This window comes from Phacochoerus africanus, chromosome 15 (assembly GCF_016906955.1).
Source record: "Phacochoerus africanus isolate WHEZ1 chromosome 15, ROS_Pafr_v1, whole genome shotgun sequence".
In the NCBI taxonomy this organism is placed as follows: domain Eukaryota; kingdom Metazoa; phylum Chordata; class Mammalia; order Artiodactyla; family Suidae; genus Phacochoerus; species Phacochoerus africanus.
Window position 1 is genome coordinate 50,632,759 of NC_062558.1, and position 20,137 is coordinate 50,652,895.

At 51.9% G+C, this 20,137-nt stretch overlaps 1 protein-coding gene across 3 annotated transcripts in view; it reads right to left on the reverse strand.

The window, feature by feature from the left end:
- PI4KA (phosphatidylinositol 4-kinase alpha) overlaps positions 1–20,137 on the reverse strand; it is a 100,124-nt gene that overhangs the window by 45,832 nt on the left and 34,155 nt on the right. The window contains exons 5-19 of one of the 3 annotated variants that reach the window (XM_047762136.1): positions 17,702–17,774; positions 16,955–17,214; positions 16,461–16,524; positions 15,201–15,349; positions 14,085–14,150; positions 12,829–12,925; positions 10,929–11,120; positions 10,482–10,582; positions 9,793–9,922; positions 8,598–8,730; positions 7,560–7,655; positions 7,055–7,238; positions 6,536–6,639; positions 5,392–5,560; positions 3,384–3,434 (exon numbers count right to left, since the gene is read on the reverse strand). In XM_047762136.1, the coding sequence (XP_047618092.1) occupies positions 3,384–3,434; positions 5,392–5,560; positions 6,536–6,639; positions 7,055–7,238; positions 7,560–7,655; positions 8,598–8,730; positions 9,793–9,922; positions 10,482–10,582; positions 10,929–11,120; positions 12,829–12,925; positions 14,085–14,150; positions 15,201–15,349; positions 16,461–16,524; positions 16,955–17,214; positions 17,702–17,774 (1,869 nt within the window). Of the gene's footprint in view, positions 1–3,383; positions 3,435–5,391; positions 5,561–6,535; positions 6,640–7,054; positions 7,239–7,559; positions 7,656–8,597; positions 8,731–9,792; positions 9,923–10,481; positions 10,583–10,928; positions 11,121–12,828; positions 12,926–14,084; positions 14,151–15,200; positions 15,350–16,460; positions 16,525–16,954; positions 17,215–17,701; positions 17,775–20,137 lie in introns of those variants that run through there. The other 2 variants (XM_047762137.1, XM_047762138.1) reach the window with 2 other exon arrangements.

Consider the following 20,137-nt stretch of genomic DNA (forward strand, 5'->3'; position numbering starts at 1 on the left):
GCCATGGGCGGGCACATGTGGGCTCTTGAAACGCCAGTCTTCATCGGGGCACGGGCCTTCTTCCAGCCCCAGACAAAGGGACCTCAAACGTGCCTGTGGTTTGGGTCTGGTTCGAGAAGGCAGGCAATGTCCGAGGACTCTGCTTCTGGACACTCAACTCTGGGAAGGCCAGAGGGTCCAGAGAGGCTGTGCAGGATGGAGGGGCCCCAGGGCGGGCAGTGGGCAGACACCACAGAAGGCATCTGACCAGTAAGACCAGTATGGTCACAGGGGCAGCAGAGGGGCACTCCACCCTCCCCTGAGGGTCTGACTATACCACCTCCTTTTCGCAGCTGCGGAAACGAAAGCCCCAAGGGGACATGTTCTGCCCCAGGCCTGAGTCCACCCAGGCCCTACTTTCCCCACTAACCCTTTCCACCTGCTCCCTACCCAATGTCTTCAGACTGTGCAGGGTGGCGGCCTTTCCCTGTCCATCTTCCTAACCTGCCAGGGAAACTGGGCTTGCTGGTTACTCTCTCCAAGTCTTGCTCAGTTCTGGGCTTGCCCTGAATTTCTGGTCTTGTTGCTGGTTCCTGTGGCTCCTCCCAGCCCTCCGCACTCCTCACATTTTGCCTTCAGCCCTTCCCCATGTCTCCCAACGCAAGTCTTCTCCACCAGTCCAACCTTGACAGTTCAGGGCTCTGCAGCTGCAGGCCTTTGCTCACTCAATCTACACAGAATGCCCTCAGATCCCCTTCAGAGACTGTTTCATCCTCGGCCCCAGCACTTTGAGGCAAGTTCCATGCCTCGGTCTCCCCGTCTACGAAATGGGGATAACAGCACCTACTTTGCAGGGTTGTTATGAGGACTAAGTGAGTTACTGTCTGGAAAGGTTCAGATCAGTGCCTGGAATTTAGGAAGAACTGGGTGAGGGCTTCCTATTACCATATCCATCTGAGAGTGCATCCAGCCCAGGCATTCCTAACTGGGGGCCTAGCTGGGTTTCTCTCACTTCTTCCTGAGGTTAAGTGCAAACTCTTGAGGACAGATGCCATTTCTACAGAGGAAGAGGGCACAGCTTTCAAAGAGGTCTACAACCTACAAGTGTTAGTCCAGAAACCTCACTTTTCAGGCACTGAAAGAAAAAGTAACCTGTCCAAGGCCACAAGCTCCAAGAGGCCTGAGCTTTTCACACTTTGTGAAAAGATGACCACAATTCCAAGCTGGTCCTTCCACATGCTCAATGACCCAGTGGGCCAGACACACAGAGAAGCAACATTTCTGAAGAATTTACAAAGTCACATGACAAAGACCAACAAACCCAGGCAGGAATAAGCCTCGGAGGCTGCGTGACCCAGTGGTCTCCTGCCCCCAGGCTCCTAAGATGACTGATAAGGGAAGAGCTATATCAGGACAGAAGCTGGAGCTTCCCGCCTAGACCCACTGGCACATGCAGCCACCTGATTAAGAGATTCAAGATACTGTGTCATCAAAAGAACCAAAACAGAGTATCTTTTTCTTTAAAAAAAAAAAAGAAAAAAGAAAAGGGGAAAAGTATAAAACATTGAAACAAAACTTTGGAAGTTCGTATCTCTCAGAAGGTCAGAGGTGGGCCAGTGAGCAGAGTGGGAACTGTGATCTCTGTGCCCTTTGTTAAGCAACAGAATCAAATATTTGTTTCCTCCCCCACAGAGTAACCATTAACTCCTACTGCCTGTTCTCATGCGACATGGCCACAGCAGGAGGGCTTCAGGTGCTTGTGCTCAGCCTAACTCTGCTGACACCTCTGCCCACCTGGTCTGGCTGGCCCCCAAGAGACTCAGCCCACCTTTTCCAGAAGTTCTGCTGACACGGCAGGTGTGGAGAGGCCAAGTCCCTCATCCAGGACCCTATACACAGGGTCAGGCATCCAACCCTGGCCCTGAGACCCTTAGAACCTAAGTGCTTACAACCAACCCCACCAGGCATGGCTCCTCCAAAATGCAGTGTCCTCTGAGGATTTCTTCTGCTCATTTATTAAACTCCAAGTGACAATCACCAAGCACAAGCACAAGTTCACAGGCACTCGCGTCAGAGAACCATGGGGGTCAAGGATCCTGGAACTCAGTAACTAGAGGGTCCCCCCCACATGCTCCGGGCCTGCCAAACCTGCTCTGCATGGAACCCTCCCTGGGGCCAAGGGCTTCACGGAGCTTACCCTTCCCTCCAGGGCAACAAAGGGCCCACATGGCACATCTCCTCGCCGTGAGTGATGTCCATGATGACGTGGGAACGTTTACGTCTTTATCAACCCACTGTGGGGTGCTGGGGCAAACTGCCAGAGTCCTAGAGACCCTCAGGCCTCCAGGGGCTGGGAGGGGCCCTGACCTCCAGGCTGAGGTGAGGAGGCTCCCAGGGGATGAGGAGGCACAAGGTAGTCCAATCCCTGGCTCCCAGCACACTCAGGAGAAAGTCCGCCTCGTGGGGTAGGGAGGAGAGCACAGGCAAAGGTGGACTGCTCCCTGGCATGCCCGCGACATTCCACTATCAGAGCAAAGAACTATAAGGCAGTCAGCCTGGGCCTGCGAAAGCCAACCCCATTAGTGCCTGAACTCAGATAACCAAGGCCCACAGCACAGGTGCCGAACCACCTTGCTGACAGAGGACAGGGCTTTCCACCCGCCCACTGGGCCTCCGTGCCTCCGGGGACAGCCCCTCAGAGTCCCCATGTGACAACACACACGTGAGTGCTCATGACTCGAATAATGAGGGAGAACTGGATGCAGAAGCAGGGGCTCGGCCAGAAGGCAGTTAAAATGGGAGCTTGAAAATCCCTCATGGAAACAAAGCTGGACACTGGCCTGGCACAGGACTGGGCAGCCAGGGCGTCCAGCTGGGAAAAGTAACTTCTGTAAGGACCACACGGGAAGAACTGCCTCAGGCAGAGACAGGACAAGATGGAGACCAGTCTTGGCACAGTGGCACTGCAGCAGGGACAGGCCCACAGCAGGGACAGGCCTGTGCTGGCTCCAGACACTGAGGGCTGCAGCTCCAAGGCCCAGGCACCAACCAGAGCCCCCAGGCTCACCTGCAGGGGGATTAAAAGGGCACCCACCCGGCCACAGTCAGAGGTACTGGGGCAGAAGGTGCAGGGCCAGCTGAGTCAGACCACAACCCTGGAGCCACCCCTGAGGGAAGCGGAGCGAGGTCCCCAGGGGTTGGGGCTGGACTTAGAGAAAAAGAGGGGGTGATGTGGCCACAGCTGGCACAGACCTATAGGACAGAGTGGGAAGAGCTGAGGCACAGCCGAGTCTGCAGAAGCCCTGTGGCCTCAGAGGGGCATTTTTCTGAGGAACCTGCTGCATGTCACAGGCAACATGGAACGAGCACAGATGTGCGTGAATTGCGGACTAGTGGGTACTCACCACAGCGATCACTGGGATGAGGACACCCAGGTTCCCCGCGCTGCTAGAGGCCTGCAGGAGACAGAACTGGGTCACTGATGGCACGTGCTCCTTGTATTAAAAACACACAACACAGTGCACAAAAGCCAGAGTTCCTTACTAAAAGAAACAGTGAAAGAGACACAGAGACGTGAAAGAGGCATAATCTCAGTAGCAGAAAAGGAAACAATCTGAATGTCCAACATGAGAACCATCACCTAAGTCATGACAACTCTGCACAAATACCACACAACTGCTACAAAGATGATGTACAGAAAAAGTCACCCGCAAAGTGCCCACAGAAAACATTTGTTTGCTTGTGTTTTTAGGGCCGCACCCGTGGGATATGGAAGTTTCCAGGCTAGGGGTCGAATCAGAGCTGTAGCTGCTGGCCCACACCACAGCCACAGCAACACCAGATCTGAGATACAGTCACAACCTATTCTGCAACTCACAGCAATGCTGGATCCTTAACCCACTGATCAGGGGCCAGAGATCAAACCCACATCCTCATGGATACTAGTCGGGTTCTTAACCAACTGATCCACAAAGGGAACTCCAGCAAAAGTTAAATGTAAAAGAACCCCAACTATGTAAAGTAAATATATCTGCATTAAAAAACCTAAAAGGAAGTTTTTCAAAACATTAACAGTGATTGTATTTGAGGAGAGTGAATTCGATGCTTTTTATGTTATTACCACAGGTTTCTGTATCTCTCCTATGATAAACACATTCTTTCCATGTTTAGGAAAACTGGGGGGCTACTTCAAAATAACTAGTTAAGAGGAAGGGCCCCTGGCCAGAGTCGCAGGGGCCACACAATGGTACTGGTGGACACCCCGGGCTTAAGGAGCACAGCCCAAGTGCACTGGGTTTAGTTCCTGTATCTGTGAGGTGTGGGGTGACCCCACCAGCCAGACCTGTCCCAGGCTGCATAGTGGCCGCTTCATCTCTGGAGCTGAATGGGCTCGGAGCCACCTGCCCAGCTGCATGGCCTTGAAGCAGTGGGGACAGAGCCCTGAACTGGGCTCCCCACACCTCTTAACTCATAACCTCAGTTCCCGGTCCTGGGCATGTTGGCCGGGCCCCTCACCGCTCCTCCATGTCCACCGCTGCGGCCGAGGCCCCTGTGGGACGTGCAGCAGTGGCCCCACAGACACCTGCCTTGTCACTGCAGGGGGTACCCATGCACAGCCCCATCCCAGCCCAGGAACAAGGCTGAGCCCCTTGTAGGCTGTGTAAGCCCCAGGAAACCTGAGGAACCAGGGGCCTGGCTCGCTGTCAGGGCAGCCAGGTCTGGACGGAGCAAGGGCCAAGGGTCCCTGCCTGCACCTGCTACTGTCCCTCCATGTGAGCACTGTTTCTCCCAAGACTCTACCTTAGACATCACTTCCAGAGACCTCGCCGCCACCCGAGGCCCCTGCCTCATTCCCCTTTCACTTGAGCCTGCCTGTTGCCTCTGCAGCCTGGCATGGGGACAAAGCTTGGGAAGCTGTGGCGGCAGCCACATCTGACCTCCCCCCACCCATCTATTCCCTGGCTGACTTCATACTCCACGCAGGGCTGGACAGCTGCAGCAGACTGCAGGATCCACAGAGTAGAAGCATAAGCAATCGGGCCTTTGCAGAAGAACAGGCTGACCCCTGACTCGGGCACACAGTAGGTAGGTGCACAGTAACTATCTAAGGGGGGAGAGGAACAGGAACAGAGGTGGAAGGAAAAGACATGGAAGAGGGCCTGGCACCCACATGACACTCACAGGGAAAATGATGGGGCAAGAGGCTAAATCTGCCTTTTTGGGATTCAAGACCCGACACCCGTCTGTCCCTGTGGACAGCCTCCTCTGAACAGCCTGAGATCAGGTCCAATCTGTGTTGAGATGACAGCCTCCCTGCCCCGCTCAACCCCCAGGAAGGAACCAGCCTGCTCTGTCCCTGATGTCTCTGGATGCAGGAAGAAAGTGTCCACTGGGCCTGGAGAATGGCCCTACCTTCAGGGCGGGCCCCTTCTCGCTGGCCCTCTCGCTGGCCCGCTTGCCCTCCAGCCCCAGTTGCACAAACAGCTCCAGCAGATTCATGAGCAGCTCATCCACCAGGTGCTCATCCTGGATATTGGCTGCAATGTTGGCTAGGGCATTGATCACTGCCAGCGAGCAGTGCCTGTGGAGAGAGATGACATGGTCACTATTCGGGGGCCTGCCTCCCCATGCCCCTCCATGCTGTGAACAAGGAACCCTGAAGGGAGGGACATGTTACTGTGGATGACGGCCCTGCACCCCCTGGGAAGCACTGAGTACATGGCCTGGCCCCGAACTCAGGGAGCAAAGGCAGCCATGACAAAAGGCACCCCTTTCAGGCAAATCCTACGGAGGTGAGGGCAACGAATGAATGGCAGTATATGCCTCCTCCTGCAGGGTTTGGGGGACAAGTCACCTTTGGGGACAAGGTCAGAAAAAGAAATGTGAGGCGCAGGTGATGTGCTAGCAGGTGTGGACATGTCTAAGCCCTGCACACAACAGGGGCCAGGTGGAGAGGCAGAGGCAGGGTCAGAGGTCAGAAGCAAAGACAGGGAGCGCTTTGGGAGACAACTGCCCAGTGGACACAGCAAGGACATCCAGGGTGACATGCAGACAATGCTGGCAGCAGGGTGAGGTGTGCTGCTCTGTAAAAAAGTGGTTGCCCGTGGGCACTTTGCCTGCTGGGCATTGGGGGTAGTGTTGGAGAGGGTAATGAGCTGTGGATGTCAGCTTGGGAACTGCCTGTGGGGACTTGTTCTCACCTGATCGCATGGGTTTCTAGCTTGTAGTGCTTTTGTTTTGTTTTTACAGCTACGCCCGTGACATGTGGAATTTCCCAGGCCCGGGGTGGAATTGGAACTGCAGCTGCTGGCCTACACCACGGCCACAATAACACAGGATCCAAGCCACACCTGCGACCTATATCACACCTCACGGCAACACTGAGCAAGGCCAAAGATCAAACCTGCGTCCTCACAGACACTATGTTGGGTCCTTAACCCTGTAAGCCACAACAGGAGCCCTTTGCAGTGCTTTTGTAAGAAGAAATGTTTATTTAAAAGACAAATCCCCAGAGACTTTCCAAAGGCTCCTGAGTGTCAAGGCTGAGCAGAACTACCTGTAGCCGTGGTCCTTGTAATCTTTGGTGGCCGAGTACACGACAGAGCTGGCCTTCACGCTGATCTGCTGGAAGAGGTTCCACACCTCCTGATAAATGTATTGCTGGAAGAGATCGAGGGGCACAGTGACCACACCATGACTCCTCCCAGGAGGCCCCCATGGGACACCCACGGAGCTCTAGAATGAGGGCCTGAGGGGCTGAAAGAGCAGCAAGTCCACCACTTCCTAAAGATTCAGCCAAACCTCAACTTAAACACCTAAAGGAAGGGATCTTTGATGTCCCTTTTACTATGTTTCATTAACGCCAGCAAGAAATGAGTTTACCCTCCTCGCCCCCAGCACTCATAGAACATAGCACTATTCTCTTTTACTTGGAAACAGTCTCTCCGTCAGTGTTAAGTGAGTTGGGTGCACTGAACTCAACTTCAGGGCATGTTTAATCTGTCTCTCTACACTCCCAGTAGTCACACGAGTCAAGGAAGCACACCCATGGTGAGTAGGTCCCCCCCTTCCTTACGTTTCCGGTGATGACCAGGCAGCCCAGTTGGTCAATGATGAGCACGTCCAGAGGGGAGGGAGGCTGGCAGAATTTCTGCTGTAGAATCTGCAGAATTGGCTCCATGACCTTGGGGGTATCCCTCAAGGCCACTGCAATGTGGCCCAAGGCTCGTATGGTATGGTCGGGAATCAGGTGGGCGTCCCTACATGAGGGAAGAACAGATGTGCCCTGATGAAGACAAATCAGAGGCCGGGACCTGGATCCCAGTGTCCTCAGTCTCAAAGGAAGCAGCAGCAGAAACACAAAGTCCCCAGCAGCATGCAGGAAAAATGACATCTTTACTCCCAAAGTGTTCTGGTGGACATTCCAAGGTGGGCTTCGCCTGCACATAGTGGGACAAACCCAATGCCTGACTCTCCGAGGTACAGGAAAGCTGCACAGACGTGCACATGCCAGCTGCCCCTGCCAGCCTGCACAGAACTTGCTGTCCCCACACCTCCCTGTCCCCTGGGACGGGACGCACTTGTCGTTCTCCTGGGAGATGTAGAGCCGGTTCGAGAGGCTGGCCAGGAAGGCCTCCACAATCACTGCATCCACCGTCAGGCCAGCTTTCAGGCACCTGAGCCAGGAGGAAATCCATGCTGTTAGGCATCCCAACAACCATGTGAGTGTTCTCTGCTTGGTTTTTAGTTTTTCCTGTCTCAGGTCTGCAGGGTTTCAGGCACTGCTCTGAATATTCTCCCCAGAAATCTGAATGAATGTCACTACGCAGAATAAATAAAAGATCCGCTGTAGGTTCTGCCCACTTAACAAATATCTCAGTCAGAAATAATAACTTCATTATTTTGCCCAGAACAGTTTCCTTCAGAATGTCATACTCAAACTCATTCCAATGTAAAATCCCCCATTCCTTAACAAAAGTCACATAACTAACTGACTCAAAAGACAGATGGCCCCAAGGTGACTGAAGGAATATTAAAATGGCATCCCAATGTTTTAACAATTTGGAGAAATACCAATGTTCTAGAGAAAAGGGGAGATCTATAAAAGCCCTGGAGAACATGAAGTCTTGCAGGCCTCTCTCACTCCCTCTCCTTGGCTCCTGGGCCTCAGAGCCAGAGGGTCCGACAGGGGGGCCAGGCTATATCCCGATATGGCCTCTGCAACCAGGGGACCAGGATTCGGGGAGACACAGTTCCAGCAAATCAGAATGTACTCAACTCCCCAGTTTGGAGAGCAAGAGCTCATCCAGAGGGAACCTGTGTAAAAGGGACACTTGGCACGCAAAGCCTCACCTGTGCGAAATATTACACAGAAAAGAAGAAAAAACCTGACAAGTAGTTACTCTGAATAAGGGGCTGATGGATAATTCCTTTCTTTCTATACACGACAGGTTTCCTTTGTTTTTTATGGTATTTATGATCAGGAAAAGAAAGGAAGGAAGTCTTATTTTTCAAAAGCATGTACCAGTCTCTTTTTAGACCCCATGCAGGTTTAGAAGACCTGGCAATAAGCTTTGCTGAATTTCGAGCATTTCGAGAGCCCTCTGCCGCGGCCCCACCTGCAGATGTTGTCAATGGCAATGTCCCGCAGCTGCTCGTACATGGAGGGCTGGCCCTTCTTTCCTGATAGGACGTTCAGGGTTGACTCGGAATGCTCATTCGTTACGCTGATTTTTATATCATTGCCAGCAACTGAATGTAAGAATGCACATGTATATCTGGTTAAGCCTATCACTTTCCATGCCCTTGACTAAAATTCAGAAAGAAAATAACAATGTTGATCATTTTTCACTATAAAAGCAATCACTCTAAAAAGATTTCATTGGAGTTCCCGTCGTGGCTCAGTGGTTAACGAATCCGACTAGGAACCATGAGGTTGCGGGTTCGATCCCTGGCCTTGCTCAGTGGGTTAAGGATCCAGCATTGCTGTGAGCTGTGGTGTAGGTTGCAGATGCGGCTCAGATCCCACGTTGTTGTGGCTCTGGCGTAGGCTGGTGGCTGCAGCTCCAATTCGACCCCTAGCCTGGGAATCTCCATGTGCTGCGGGAATGGCCCTAGAAAAGGCAAAAATACAAAAAAAAGGATTTCACCAAGCATTTCAGAACCCAAAGTGCCCGAGAACAGAAAAGATGAAACAAATGTTTTAATCCAAAGGAAGAACAACACTTAGGTTACAAAGTAATGAATACGTAAAACCCCAATTTCTCAAGAAATGGTTCAAAAGTTAAGGAACAGCCCCAGGAGTGAGGCAAAGTCACATCTGAGGGAATCGAGGAAGCCAGGGAGGGTTGAGGGAGCAGGAGGGCCAGGGCACCAGGGCCCCAGCCCCTCCTCTGTGAGTCTGGGTCTCTCCAACTGAAGGGAGAGGGTAAATGCACCTGTCCTGGCAGGACCGTGGGCAGCCTGGTGGTATTACACCAGCGCCTGAGCCCACGGCAAATATTTAAGTGCCATCAGGCAGTGCAGGTCACCAGCTGTTCTCTAGGCCCCCTTCCTAGCCTGAGGGAACAGAGTTCCAGTCCCAGCATCTGGACAGGTGGGACTCCCTGCAGGCTGTACCGGTGAGAGGAGGTGCCAGAAAGAGCGGGGTGGAAGCCTGTGACGGGGACACGGAGGGAGGCCTAGTGCTCCAGGGGGTTTGCAGGAAGAATCACAGAGGAGGAGGGGACAGAGGAGGAGGGGGCAAAGGAGTGAGCGCAGGGCGGGTGGCACATAGCTCAGCCATGCGTCTCGGCCCCAGAAGCGACCTGTTACCTGTGTGGTACTGACTGTGGCACTTGTAGAGCTTCACTAGCACGGGGGACGGGACCACCAAGAAGTCTCGCAGGGACGGTGTCACTGAGTGCACCACCACCGGGAACCTCTCACACAGGCGGCCCAGACCCTGCAACGCATGAGGACTGTCAGGCGCCAAGTCCAAGGCCAAAGCTCCTGGGGCTACCTGGCCAAGGGCAAAAAGGCAGGATGGGGATCCCCCTCCACCCATGAGGAGACTTGCTGAGAGAAAGAAGTGTGCCCATCTCTTCTGGAAGCAAATTAGCAGAGGAAGAACACAAAACATTACTTATAAATAACATGGAGTCACTGGGATAAAAGTCTTGGCAAAAGGGAGCTGGCAGATGTCAGGAGACATTTTCCTGCTTGTCCACAGGCTCGTGGTTGTGGGCTCAAGCCACAGCCCACCCCTCCATGGGTCTGAGAATACCCGCAGACACAGGGCAGCCCCACAAAGCAGGACCTACCTGGCCCTCTCACAGAAGGCCCAACTCAGCATTGGCAGTGCCTCGGCCCCTCACCCCCGCCTCAATGTGAACTTGTCCACAGCAGGCTCTAATTCAAGTTCCTACAGGCAGCAGCGCAGACCCCCCCCCCCTGCTGGCACCAACACAGCCTGGATGTGAGAGGAAGGCCCTGCTGGTACTCCAGCCCTGAATGGGACCAACCTGCAGACAGCAGATGAGCAGAGGCAAGTGCGCAATGATGACCTTGCTGGACGTCTTGGACTGCAGCTTCTCAGACAGCTTGATGCACAGATTTTCTGCACCTAGTTCAGAACCAGAGGAGGCTGTGAACCTTGAGCAAAAGCCAGCACTTGCTAAGACTTGCTCAGCAGTTCCTATGTAATGAAACTATGCCCCTGAGACACGTTCTCTGCAGGGCTCACTGACTCTGTGAGCAGTGACCCTTGGCAGTGTTTGGAGGCAGGCATCCCAACTCCTCTCTTGCTTCTATAACACTATTCTGCAGGGTGGGGCTATCACCCCTGCCAGTCCCCGGCCCATCCCACATCCCCCGTGACCCCTCTCCTGGACCAGCACCCTCTCCTCCAGCCCTGACCTCCCTCCTCCCTGGGGGCCATGGAGGCAATGGGAGGCACAGTAAGCTCTCACCCTGCTCGTCCTTCACGGCCCACACCATGAGGTCCACACAGGCAGCGCTGGCCTGGCAGCGCAGTTTCAGAGGGCTCAGCTCACTGTGGCTGCGGTCAGCGTCGTGTAGGATCTTCTGCAGCTCTCCCTGGCTGCTGTTGAACTGCTCTAGCACGAAGTCGTGGACCTCTTTCACGAAGGAGGGAGGCAGGTCTGCAGGAGTGAGAGCAAGCAGGCATCATGGCCACAGGCACTGGCCAACACCCAGGAAGAGAGTCTTGTGACTAGCTACCAAGCTCCCAGGAACCCACTGGGGAGAGCTTGGACAGGTGGGCACGGCTGCCCCTGCACACCTGTCACTCAGAGGAAATGGTCATTACCCAGCAAAGTGAGAGCCCTACTTTGTTTTAAGCCATCACTGTACTCAAATCTGACTATGAGAGACATATAAACTGGGCCGTGTCATCACTGGAACCAGTCTAATTAAGGAGGAACAGCGTTCCCATTGTGGCGCAGCGGAAACGAATCCGACTGGGAACCATGAGGTTGTGGGTTCAATCTCTGGCCTTGCTCAGTGGGTTAAGGATCCAGCGTTGCTGTGAGCTGTGGTGTAGGTTGCGGATGCGGCTGGGATCCTGCATTGCTGTGGTATAGACTGGCAGCAACAAATCCGATTCGACCCCAAGCCTGGGAACCTCCATATGCTGTGGGTGTGGCCCTCAGAAATAGACCAAAAGAAAAAAAAGGAAGAGCACTTCTGTGGTGTTTTTCTAAAAAGGTAGTCAGTTATCAGATGAGGGCAAAGCTGGATATGGCCCAAGGGAGGACCCCCCCCCCTGCCATGGGTAAGCACCCAGGCCTCGAAGCCTTTCCAAGCTCCCACCCTGCGGCCTGGGCAATGTAGGAGAACTGCATGACACAGACTGGCCAGGAAGCCAGCAGTGCCTGCTGCCCTCAGGGAATCCCACCTCATGGGGGCCCTGACCAGACTCAGTTTCTGAGAGTGCTAGGACTTGCACTGGGATGATGACCAAGGAGACTATGGAACATTCCCAGGACCCACATGGTCATCAAAACCTTCATTCATGAGTTCCTGCTATGGCTCAGCAGTAACAAACCTGACTAGTATCCACAAGGACGAGGGTTTTTTGTTTTTGCTTTTTAGGGCCGCACTCATGGCATATGGAGGTTCCCAGGCTAGGGGCTGAATCAGAGCTGTAGCTGCTGGCCTACGTCACAGCCACAGAAACTCAGGATCCAAGCTGAGTCTGTGACCCACACTACAGCTCACAGAAATGCCGGATCCTTAACCCACTGAGTAAGGCCAGGGATCAAACCTGCACCCTCCTGAATGCTAGTCAGATTTGTTAACTGCTGAGCCACGAGAGGAACTCCAAGGACGAGGCTTTGATCCCTGGCCTCGCTCAGTAGGTTAAGGATCTGGTGTTGCCATGAGCTGTGGTGTAGGCCAGCAGCTGCAGCTCCAATTTGACCCCTAAAGGCTGGAACTTATATATGCCATGAGAGCGTCCCTAAAAAGACACAAAAAAAAGACAAAGAAAAAGAAAACAAACAAGAAAACGTGCGTTCATGAAGAGCACCCAGCAACCTAAGGGAAGAGCCTCAGAAAAAGTGCTTAAAACACACAAGAGAGCCTGGCAGGAACTGCTAACTCCGAGTACACCTGCTTACTGACAGGTTATCTCTTGGTGATGAGATCACAAGTACCTCCTTCTCTCAAGGGCAGATGTGTGAAGCTGCTCATGTGCCCAGTGACCAAGACAATACCACATCGAGATCAGACCTCAGCTGTGGAAACACCCAAGAGGCCACTCGGACGCCACCCCCAGGGGTGCAGGTCCTCGGGTAGGTGTCTGGCTTGCTCCTCCCTAGGAACGCACTGCCCCCTGGGTCCGCTTACCTTTCATGTAGTGTAGAGTGTCCCGCAGCATCTTGAACATGGCCACGTAGAGCGGGTCACTGCAGGTGCTATAGTAGAGGTCAGCACTGGGGTTGGCCTGCGGGCAGAGACGCGTGAGCCCACAGCCCTTCCCCCGCCTCTCCCGGTGCCAGATAGGTCTGCGGGGGAGCAGCCCTTGGGCCCTGGAGGAGGGGCCACCTCCTCTGGCTGAAAGCTCACCCCCTCTGGCCATCTTGGAACACGAGGGCCACGAGACCAAGTTTTACCCTGTCCTCTTGGTGGGAAATAGACATGCAGCCAGGGCGCCTTCAGATGCAGCTATGTTTTCTAAGTAAAACTCACTTTAAACTTTCTTTAGCACTCTTACCTAAAATGCAGTGCTTTCCTTCCAGGGAAAAAATTCACACAAAGTCTAAGGAGTTAGTAAGATGCAGTTAACCCCCCACCGGGTGCCTGTGCTACCAGTGCTAGTGGAATGGAAAGGCATGGTATACAATCATTCCAAGACAGGTAAACACAGAGAGGGGACGAGGAGGCAAATCTGTCACGGGATCAGAGGTAGGAGGGCCTGGGAATTGCCAGAGCATGTGCAGGGCAGGATATAACCTGTGGCACAGGAACCCTCCTGGGTCCCTCATGGCTCCCTCCCCACATCTAAGGAGACCAGTGGATGCTGCGCATTTAGTAAGTGGGTGAGGGAGAGAAGGCCGGGCTTAGCAAGATCTGAGCCTGAACACACACAGCAATCATCAGCCTGGCCAGCTGCAACCTCTCAGATCCTGACACTCAAAAGGGGACCGACCCAAATGTTCCCAGTGTTTCTCCAAACACCGACATTTCAGGATTTTATAAACAATGCTGTGGGCCTTGGCTGCAAACACGTTAAAGACAAAGTAGCCCAGGTATAGCCCTCGCACTCACAAGCCAGGCCAGCCTGTGCCCAGTGAGGAGGAGAGGCTGCCAGCCTGAGCAGCAGCCTGCAGGCACCAAAGGAACAAGTGAGGGCCAGAGAGGGGCCAGGACAGGGCCCAGCACCTACACCAACCAGGGGGTCGGGAATCAGGCAGTCCCCCAAGCCTCTGTCTTCCACTTGCAAAGTGGGCATGCTGACCACTGCTCAGAGGCACTGGCAGTGGCATATTAAAGAAGCCAGGCACAGAGTGAGCCCGAGGAGGCTGGGCACTGCCCTTTGGGACTGAGGACGCTCGCAGAGGGCGCACGGGGGACCCCTCCTCACAGCCCTGAGGGGGACATACCTCCATGACGCTGGCAACAACTGCATCCAAGGATTTAAGGACAGGCTCCTCAACAATTTTTTTCACCTGCGAGGGAAATGGGAGCTCGTGAGCCCCCGTAAGCCAGGGAGAGATGGTAACACAGTTCTTCCTGCTCAAGAGTGAACTGCACTGACAGTAAAACCACGGACACCCTCATAGGGATGAGAGGGAAATGCCAGACCAACACATGCAGTGCTGGAGCTCTGTGGCTCCAACACAGTGTCCTTAGTTCTGCCATCACCTAGATCACCTTTTCTGACCCTAGATGGCAGTGAAATCAACAAAGAAAAGTGACCAACTCCCTCAAATCTGGGGATACGAGGATTTCCACTTCCAGGAGGTGAAAGCATTCAGACTCCAGACAGACCAACTTTTTACCCAAGCCCCTCTGGGCAGGGCAGATGCCTTCACAGCCCATCCTTGGGTACCACCAGAAACCTCCCTCCTCCCCGGCTGGTGAGCTGGCTCTTCCAAAGCTGCAAGGAATGCAAACTGCAGTGCACTTTAAAGTTCCCACAGAAGCAACGACTCCCACCAGTTCTCTGGACCAGACTCAGCACAGGAGTGACCTGTTTTCTCCACTGCAGAACCACCTGATAAAACTGCCCCCATGGCAGTACTTTAGGAAGGTTATGATCAAAATGATAGACAAGGGCAAACAGCAAGCCAGGAGAAGAAATTAAAAACAACTTAGAAGAGAACCTTACCTTGGAAACTTAAAATACACTGGAAAAAAAATTCCCCTAAAGGACTCAAAACATCTCGTCTTCAATTGGAATTTCTGACTTGATACTAAACAGGCTGGCTAAGAAGGTACAGCCACCTTTCTGCTGGGACACGATGGTGATGTACGCTGGGGGAGTTTCAGAGGAATTCACCCCAGCCCCTCCTACCACACCAAGGCTGGGGGTCCCCACATGGTGACTTCATGGATGTCAACTCCTTCCTTCTTTAATCTGAAAACTAACTCTTCTGCTGTGCTGTGAAAGACTGAAAGATTCCTAGTTGTCCTTTGAAAAATCACAGGCTGACAGCACCAGCAATTTTAGCAGCTGATACACAGATGGTCTCTTTGTCTCTCAACGCCCTACTTACCAAGTTCAAGAGTTCTCGGAGCATTTCCAGGGGAATACTGAACTCTCTGCAGGTGGTGCCATTGAACAGCGGAGAAATGGAGAAGCTGGAACTGACAGTGGAAAAGTAATAATCGGGCTCAGGGGCACTCCCATCAGGCAAGTAGGAGGCTGCCGGGGGAACCAGAAAGTCAGAACCAATGGAAGCATCAACTTTGCTTTTGCTTATGCTCCAATGATATTTTTAAACTTGGAAGTAAAGGCTAATATGATCTAGCAATCCCACTTCTGGGCATCTATCCAGACAAAACTCTAATTCAAAAAGATACATGCAACCCAATATTTACTGCCTCATTATTTACAACAGCCAAGACATGTAAACAGCCTAAGTATCCACTGACAGAGGAGTGCATAAAGAAGATGTGGTACACGTATATAATGGAATACTACTCAGCCATTAAAAAAGAATGAAATAATGCCATTTACAGTTACATGGATGGACCTGGACCTAAGATTATCTTTTCTTTTTCTTTCCTTTTTTTTTTTTTTTTTTAAGGGCTGCGCCTGCAGCACATAGATGTTCCCAGGTAGGGGTCAAATCAAAGCTATAGCTGCTGGCCTACACCACAGCCACAGCAACATGGGATCCGAGCTGCATCTGCAACCTATACCACAGCTCACAGCAATGCCGGATCCCCATCCCACTGATCGAGGGCAGGAATTGAACCCGAATCCTCATGGATCCTAGTCAGATTCATTTTTGCTGCGCCACAAATGGAACTCCATCTACAGATTATCATACTAAGTGAAATAAGTCAGACAGAGAAAGACAAATAGGTAAGATATCACTTATATATGGAATCTAAAGTAGGACACGAAGTTTTTTACAGAACAGAAATAGCACCCTAAACACAAAAACTATTACTCATCGTTATCATTACTTTCTTTAATATTATCTATGGACTTAACAACCTTAAAAAAAAGAAACAAGAGAAGGACCTACCACTAGTATTTCCTCTGAGAACCAGTGCTTTCACAGGTTATTGTACTAAAGTTCTGATGGCAGGCACCTGGGGCCTACATGTTATTTTCTCCACTTTTCTATTTGAAATATTTTTAAATTAAGTTTTAAGAAGTTTAATGGAAAATAGGAAATAAGTGGCTTCGAGAAGCCTCAAACCCGAGAGGCATGAGAGCAGTCTGAGCCCCCTCACCACAAGAGTCCCTGGGAACCTGCCAGCAGCCGCAAGGTCCACACTTTCTGCAGAAAGATGAAGCCCACCTTCATAGTGAAAAGCAGATCCTCCAGGGGAGCTGGGAGGGGGCATTCCACGTTCAGGGCTGACCTGGAAACACAACCACATCACAGATCAGAAAGGCCAGGCAGGAGTTCCCTGGTAGCAGAGTGGGTTAACGATCCGTGTTGTCACTGCAGCAGCTTGGATCACTGCAGTGGCACGGGTCTGACCCCTGGTCCAGGTACTTCGACATGCCATAGGTGTGGCCAAAAAAAAAAAAAAAATCCAGTGTCTAGCCATATAGTATATAGTGGATCACTGAACAACGTATTCTGTGTTTGCTGGCTCCAGCTTGCTCCAGGAGTCAATTATACAGTTCCTATGGGCACCAAGGCTGTCTCCAACTCCAAAGAGGGCTAGCACCCGACAGTGAGGAGATACCACTTCATGCCCAGGGAAACCTCGGGATTAAAGAGAACTAGAAGGAGCACCTCTTGCTCCCTGAGTTCCCTGGGGCTACCAGCACTGCTCTGCCCACCTGTGAGATGCTGGACACGCTGCTGGTCTTCCTCTTGAGGGTGCCCTCCTGGCACACTGTCAGCAAGTTGCTGGGGAGGATGGAGCGGAAGTCGTTGAAGGACCGTCTCCTCAAACCTTCCAGCTCCTCGGGGACTCGGAGGGAGTGAGGAGGGACTTTCGGAAAGAGCTTGGAGAGGAGAGACTCTTCTGTGTTGCTGTACCGCCCGAAGGCCCTCGAGATTCCTATCAGGCATGGGATTGCGTACTTGCACAGGTATTCTGTAAGACAAAGGGGGACCTCACGTTTCATGCCCCCACCAACAAATCTAAGGACCCCAATATGCCACACAACAGGCCAGCTTCAAGTGCTACCTGCCTGTATTTCCAAGCTGTACTCAACAACAGCTGTGGACATTGTCCGTCCCACAGGGCTGCTCGGTGTGGCAACCGCTCCTGGCACGTCCAAAATTGATCACTAAGTCACCTAAACAGGCTCCTTGACAGTGCACTTGTGCACTTATTCCTTCTGGGAGCATGCTGGCAGGCTTGCAGCACAGGAAAAATGACCTGCAGATATGTTCCACGTAGTGAAACTGAGCCTGGAAGGATAAAGTGGCCCAGCATTCAGGGAGCAAAGCTATGCCTATGACCTCGTGTGGCCTCTCAGCCAAGAGGAAACCAAGGCTTCAATCCACCAGCTACACAGGTCGCAAAGAACAGAAAAGCCAAGGAAAGGAGACCATTAAAAAAAAAAAAAAAATTATACCTTTTTCTTGAATCTCCAAGGCCTGGCACATTCCCAAAAGGACATGCAAAACCTGCAAAAGTGCCTCTAAAATCTGTAAACAGAAGAAAGAGAACACACAAACTTAAACACAAAATCAGATAAACACCAGAGAGTTAATTCAGAACTAGTAGGAGCCTTAGATACTCTTGTCCAGCTTCATCTGACACACAGCTGGACGCTCGATGTGGACGCTCGACCGAGGTGCTGGGCAGTGGCCCTCCCAGGGAAAGCATCAACCCCTCTGGCTGGTCTAGGGTCCTCTGACCTGGGCCATTCCTTCCTCCATCTCTGGAAACAGGAGAGAGGCCCCCAACCCCTTTTCATGGCTCATCCTGGTTCCTTCCATCAGTCCCTTATGATTCAAGTCCTTGCCAATGGCCTCTGATCTCACTGTGGTCCAGTCAGAAACCCTCTGTGGCTGTTCACACCACTGACCCAGGGATGCTGGGAGTCACCCCGAATGGCCACCAAACTCACATACTCCAGACGTCCATGACATTGTCAGACATGACCTGAGCTTTCCACCAGCCCTTCATGTGGCTGGATGAACTCACAGGTAAAGAAAATACTCACACACGCTGCCCTAAGCTGTAACCCCTCTACCTGTGGGGTTGGGCTTTTGCCTGTCACTGAGCCCTACACAAGCTCCCAGCCTTGGCTTTAGTTTATCCTGTGGGTCCTCAATTCTCAGCTTGGCACTATCAGCAGACAAGGTTAACTGGCTTTCCAGATCTTCGCTCCTGATCTTGGCTGGTCCTGGCAGTTCCCAGTCTACTGCAGTGGGCGGCGACCGGAGGACCTGCGAAGTGCCCTTGGGGTGGTCCTTCAGGTGGCTCTGTAAACCTTTCCACTGTTTTGGCCTTTGGCCCACAGCACAGACCCAGGATGTCAGGAGAGCTGTCTGTCCAGGGCTCTGACGAAGATCGGCCAGACAAAACCCATCTTGTTTCCCTCGTTACCAGTCTTCGGGAATCCAGGCAGAAAAACAAAGTTGGTCTGAGATGACCTGTTCATCATCAAGCCAACTGTCTCATGTTTTGCTACTGCTAAATGATGCTGAGTAAGTAAAAGCTTGAGAAGTGGTACTCGCCATTTATTAAAGTCATGCCACCACCTTCTGTGATGACCTCTCTATTTTGGCAAGCATTATTGATAGAAAAGCCCATTAGCTTTTTAAATAATAATTATATGTGATTCTAGAGTATCTAGTGATCCTTAGCCAACCTACAACAAAATAAAGAACCTACAGTAGGAGTTCCCATTGTGGCTCAGTGGTATAGTATCCATGAGGATTCGGGTTTGATTCCTTGCCTCAATCAATGGGTTAAGGATCTAGCGCTGCCATGAGCTGTGGTGGAGGTCACAGAGACAGATCAGATCCTGCGTTGCTGTGGCTTCGGCGTAGACTGGCAGCTACAGCTCCAATTCAACCCCTAGCCTGGGAACTTCCACATGCCTTTGATGTGGCCCTTAAAAAAAAAAAAGAACCAATACTAAAAAGGAGGGTGGAAACTAATGTAATGGCAGAAATAGTGACAACAGAATATACAGTTCAATATTAAGGAAAGATTTTTAAAATTAAAAAACAGATTCAGGAGCTCAAAGAACATAGGCAGCTGGAACATTTAGAATGTAGGCAAGCATCCAGCCATTCCTCAGCAGGATCAGAGGTTAGCAGCATATGAAAACTGATTCTCAAAACAAGATATCTGGTTAAGAAAAAGTTTACGTTATGATTGTATTCCTTGTTTAAAAGAAGATCCCGTAATGGTGCAATGGAAATGAATCCGACTAGGAACCATGAGGTTGCAGGTTCAATCCCTGGCCTCGATCACTGGGTTAAGGATCCGGCGTTGTCATGAGCTGTGGTGTAGGTCGCAGATTCGGCTCAGATCTGGCATTGATGTGGCTGTGGTGTAGGCTGGCAGCTATAGCTCCAATTAGACCCCTAGCCTAGGAACCTCCATATGCTGTGGGTGTGGCCCTAAAAAGATGAAGAAAAAGAAAGAAGTATGAAATACATTTAAGTAGCATTTCCAACATATTAACTAAAACTAAAAAAAAAACTGTAGCACTTAGAGGAATAGCTCCAGCTTTCTAGAAAATTCTCTTCTCTGAACAACTTCAATCCCCAACATCAAGGCAGATGAGCCGCATCCATGCAGAGCCACTGGGAAAGCTGACTAAGATCCAGAGGGCAGTGGGTGACTAAGTGCTGTGAGCAGGAATATTTCTTGGGTGTGTTATTAAGAGTATTAGGAAATACAGGAGTTCCTGCTGTGGTGCAACAGGATCAGTGGGGTCTTGGGAGCGCTGGGACACAGGTTCAATCCCCAGCCTGGCACAGTGGGTTAAGGATCTGGAGTTGCCACAGCTGCAGCTTAGGCTGTGACCATGGCTCGGATCTGATCCCTG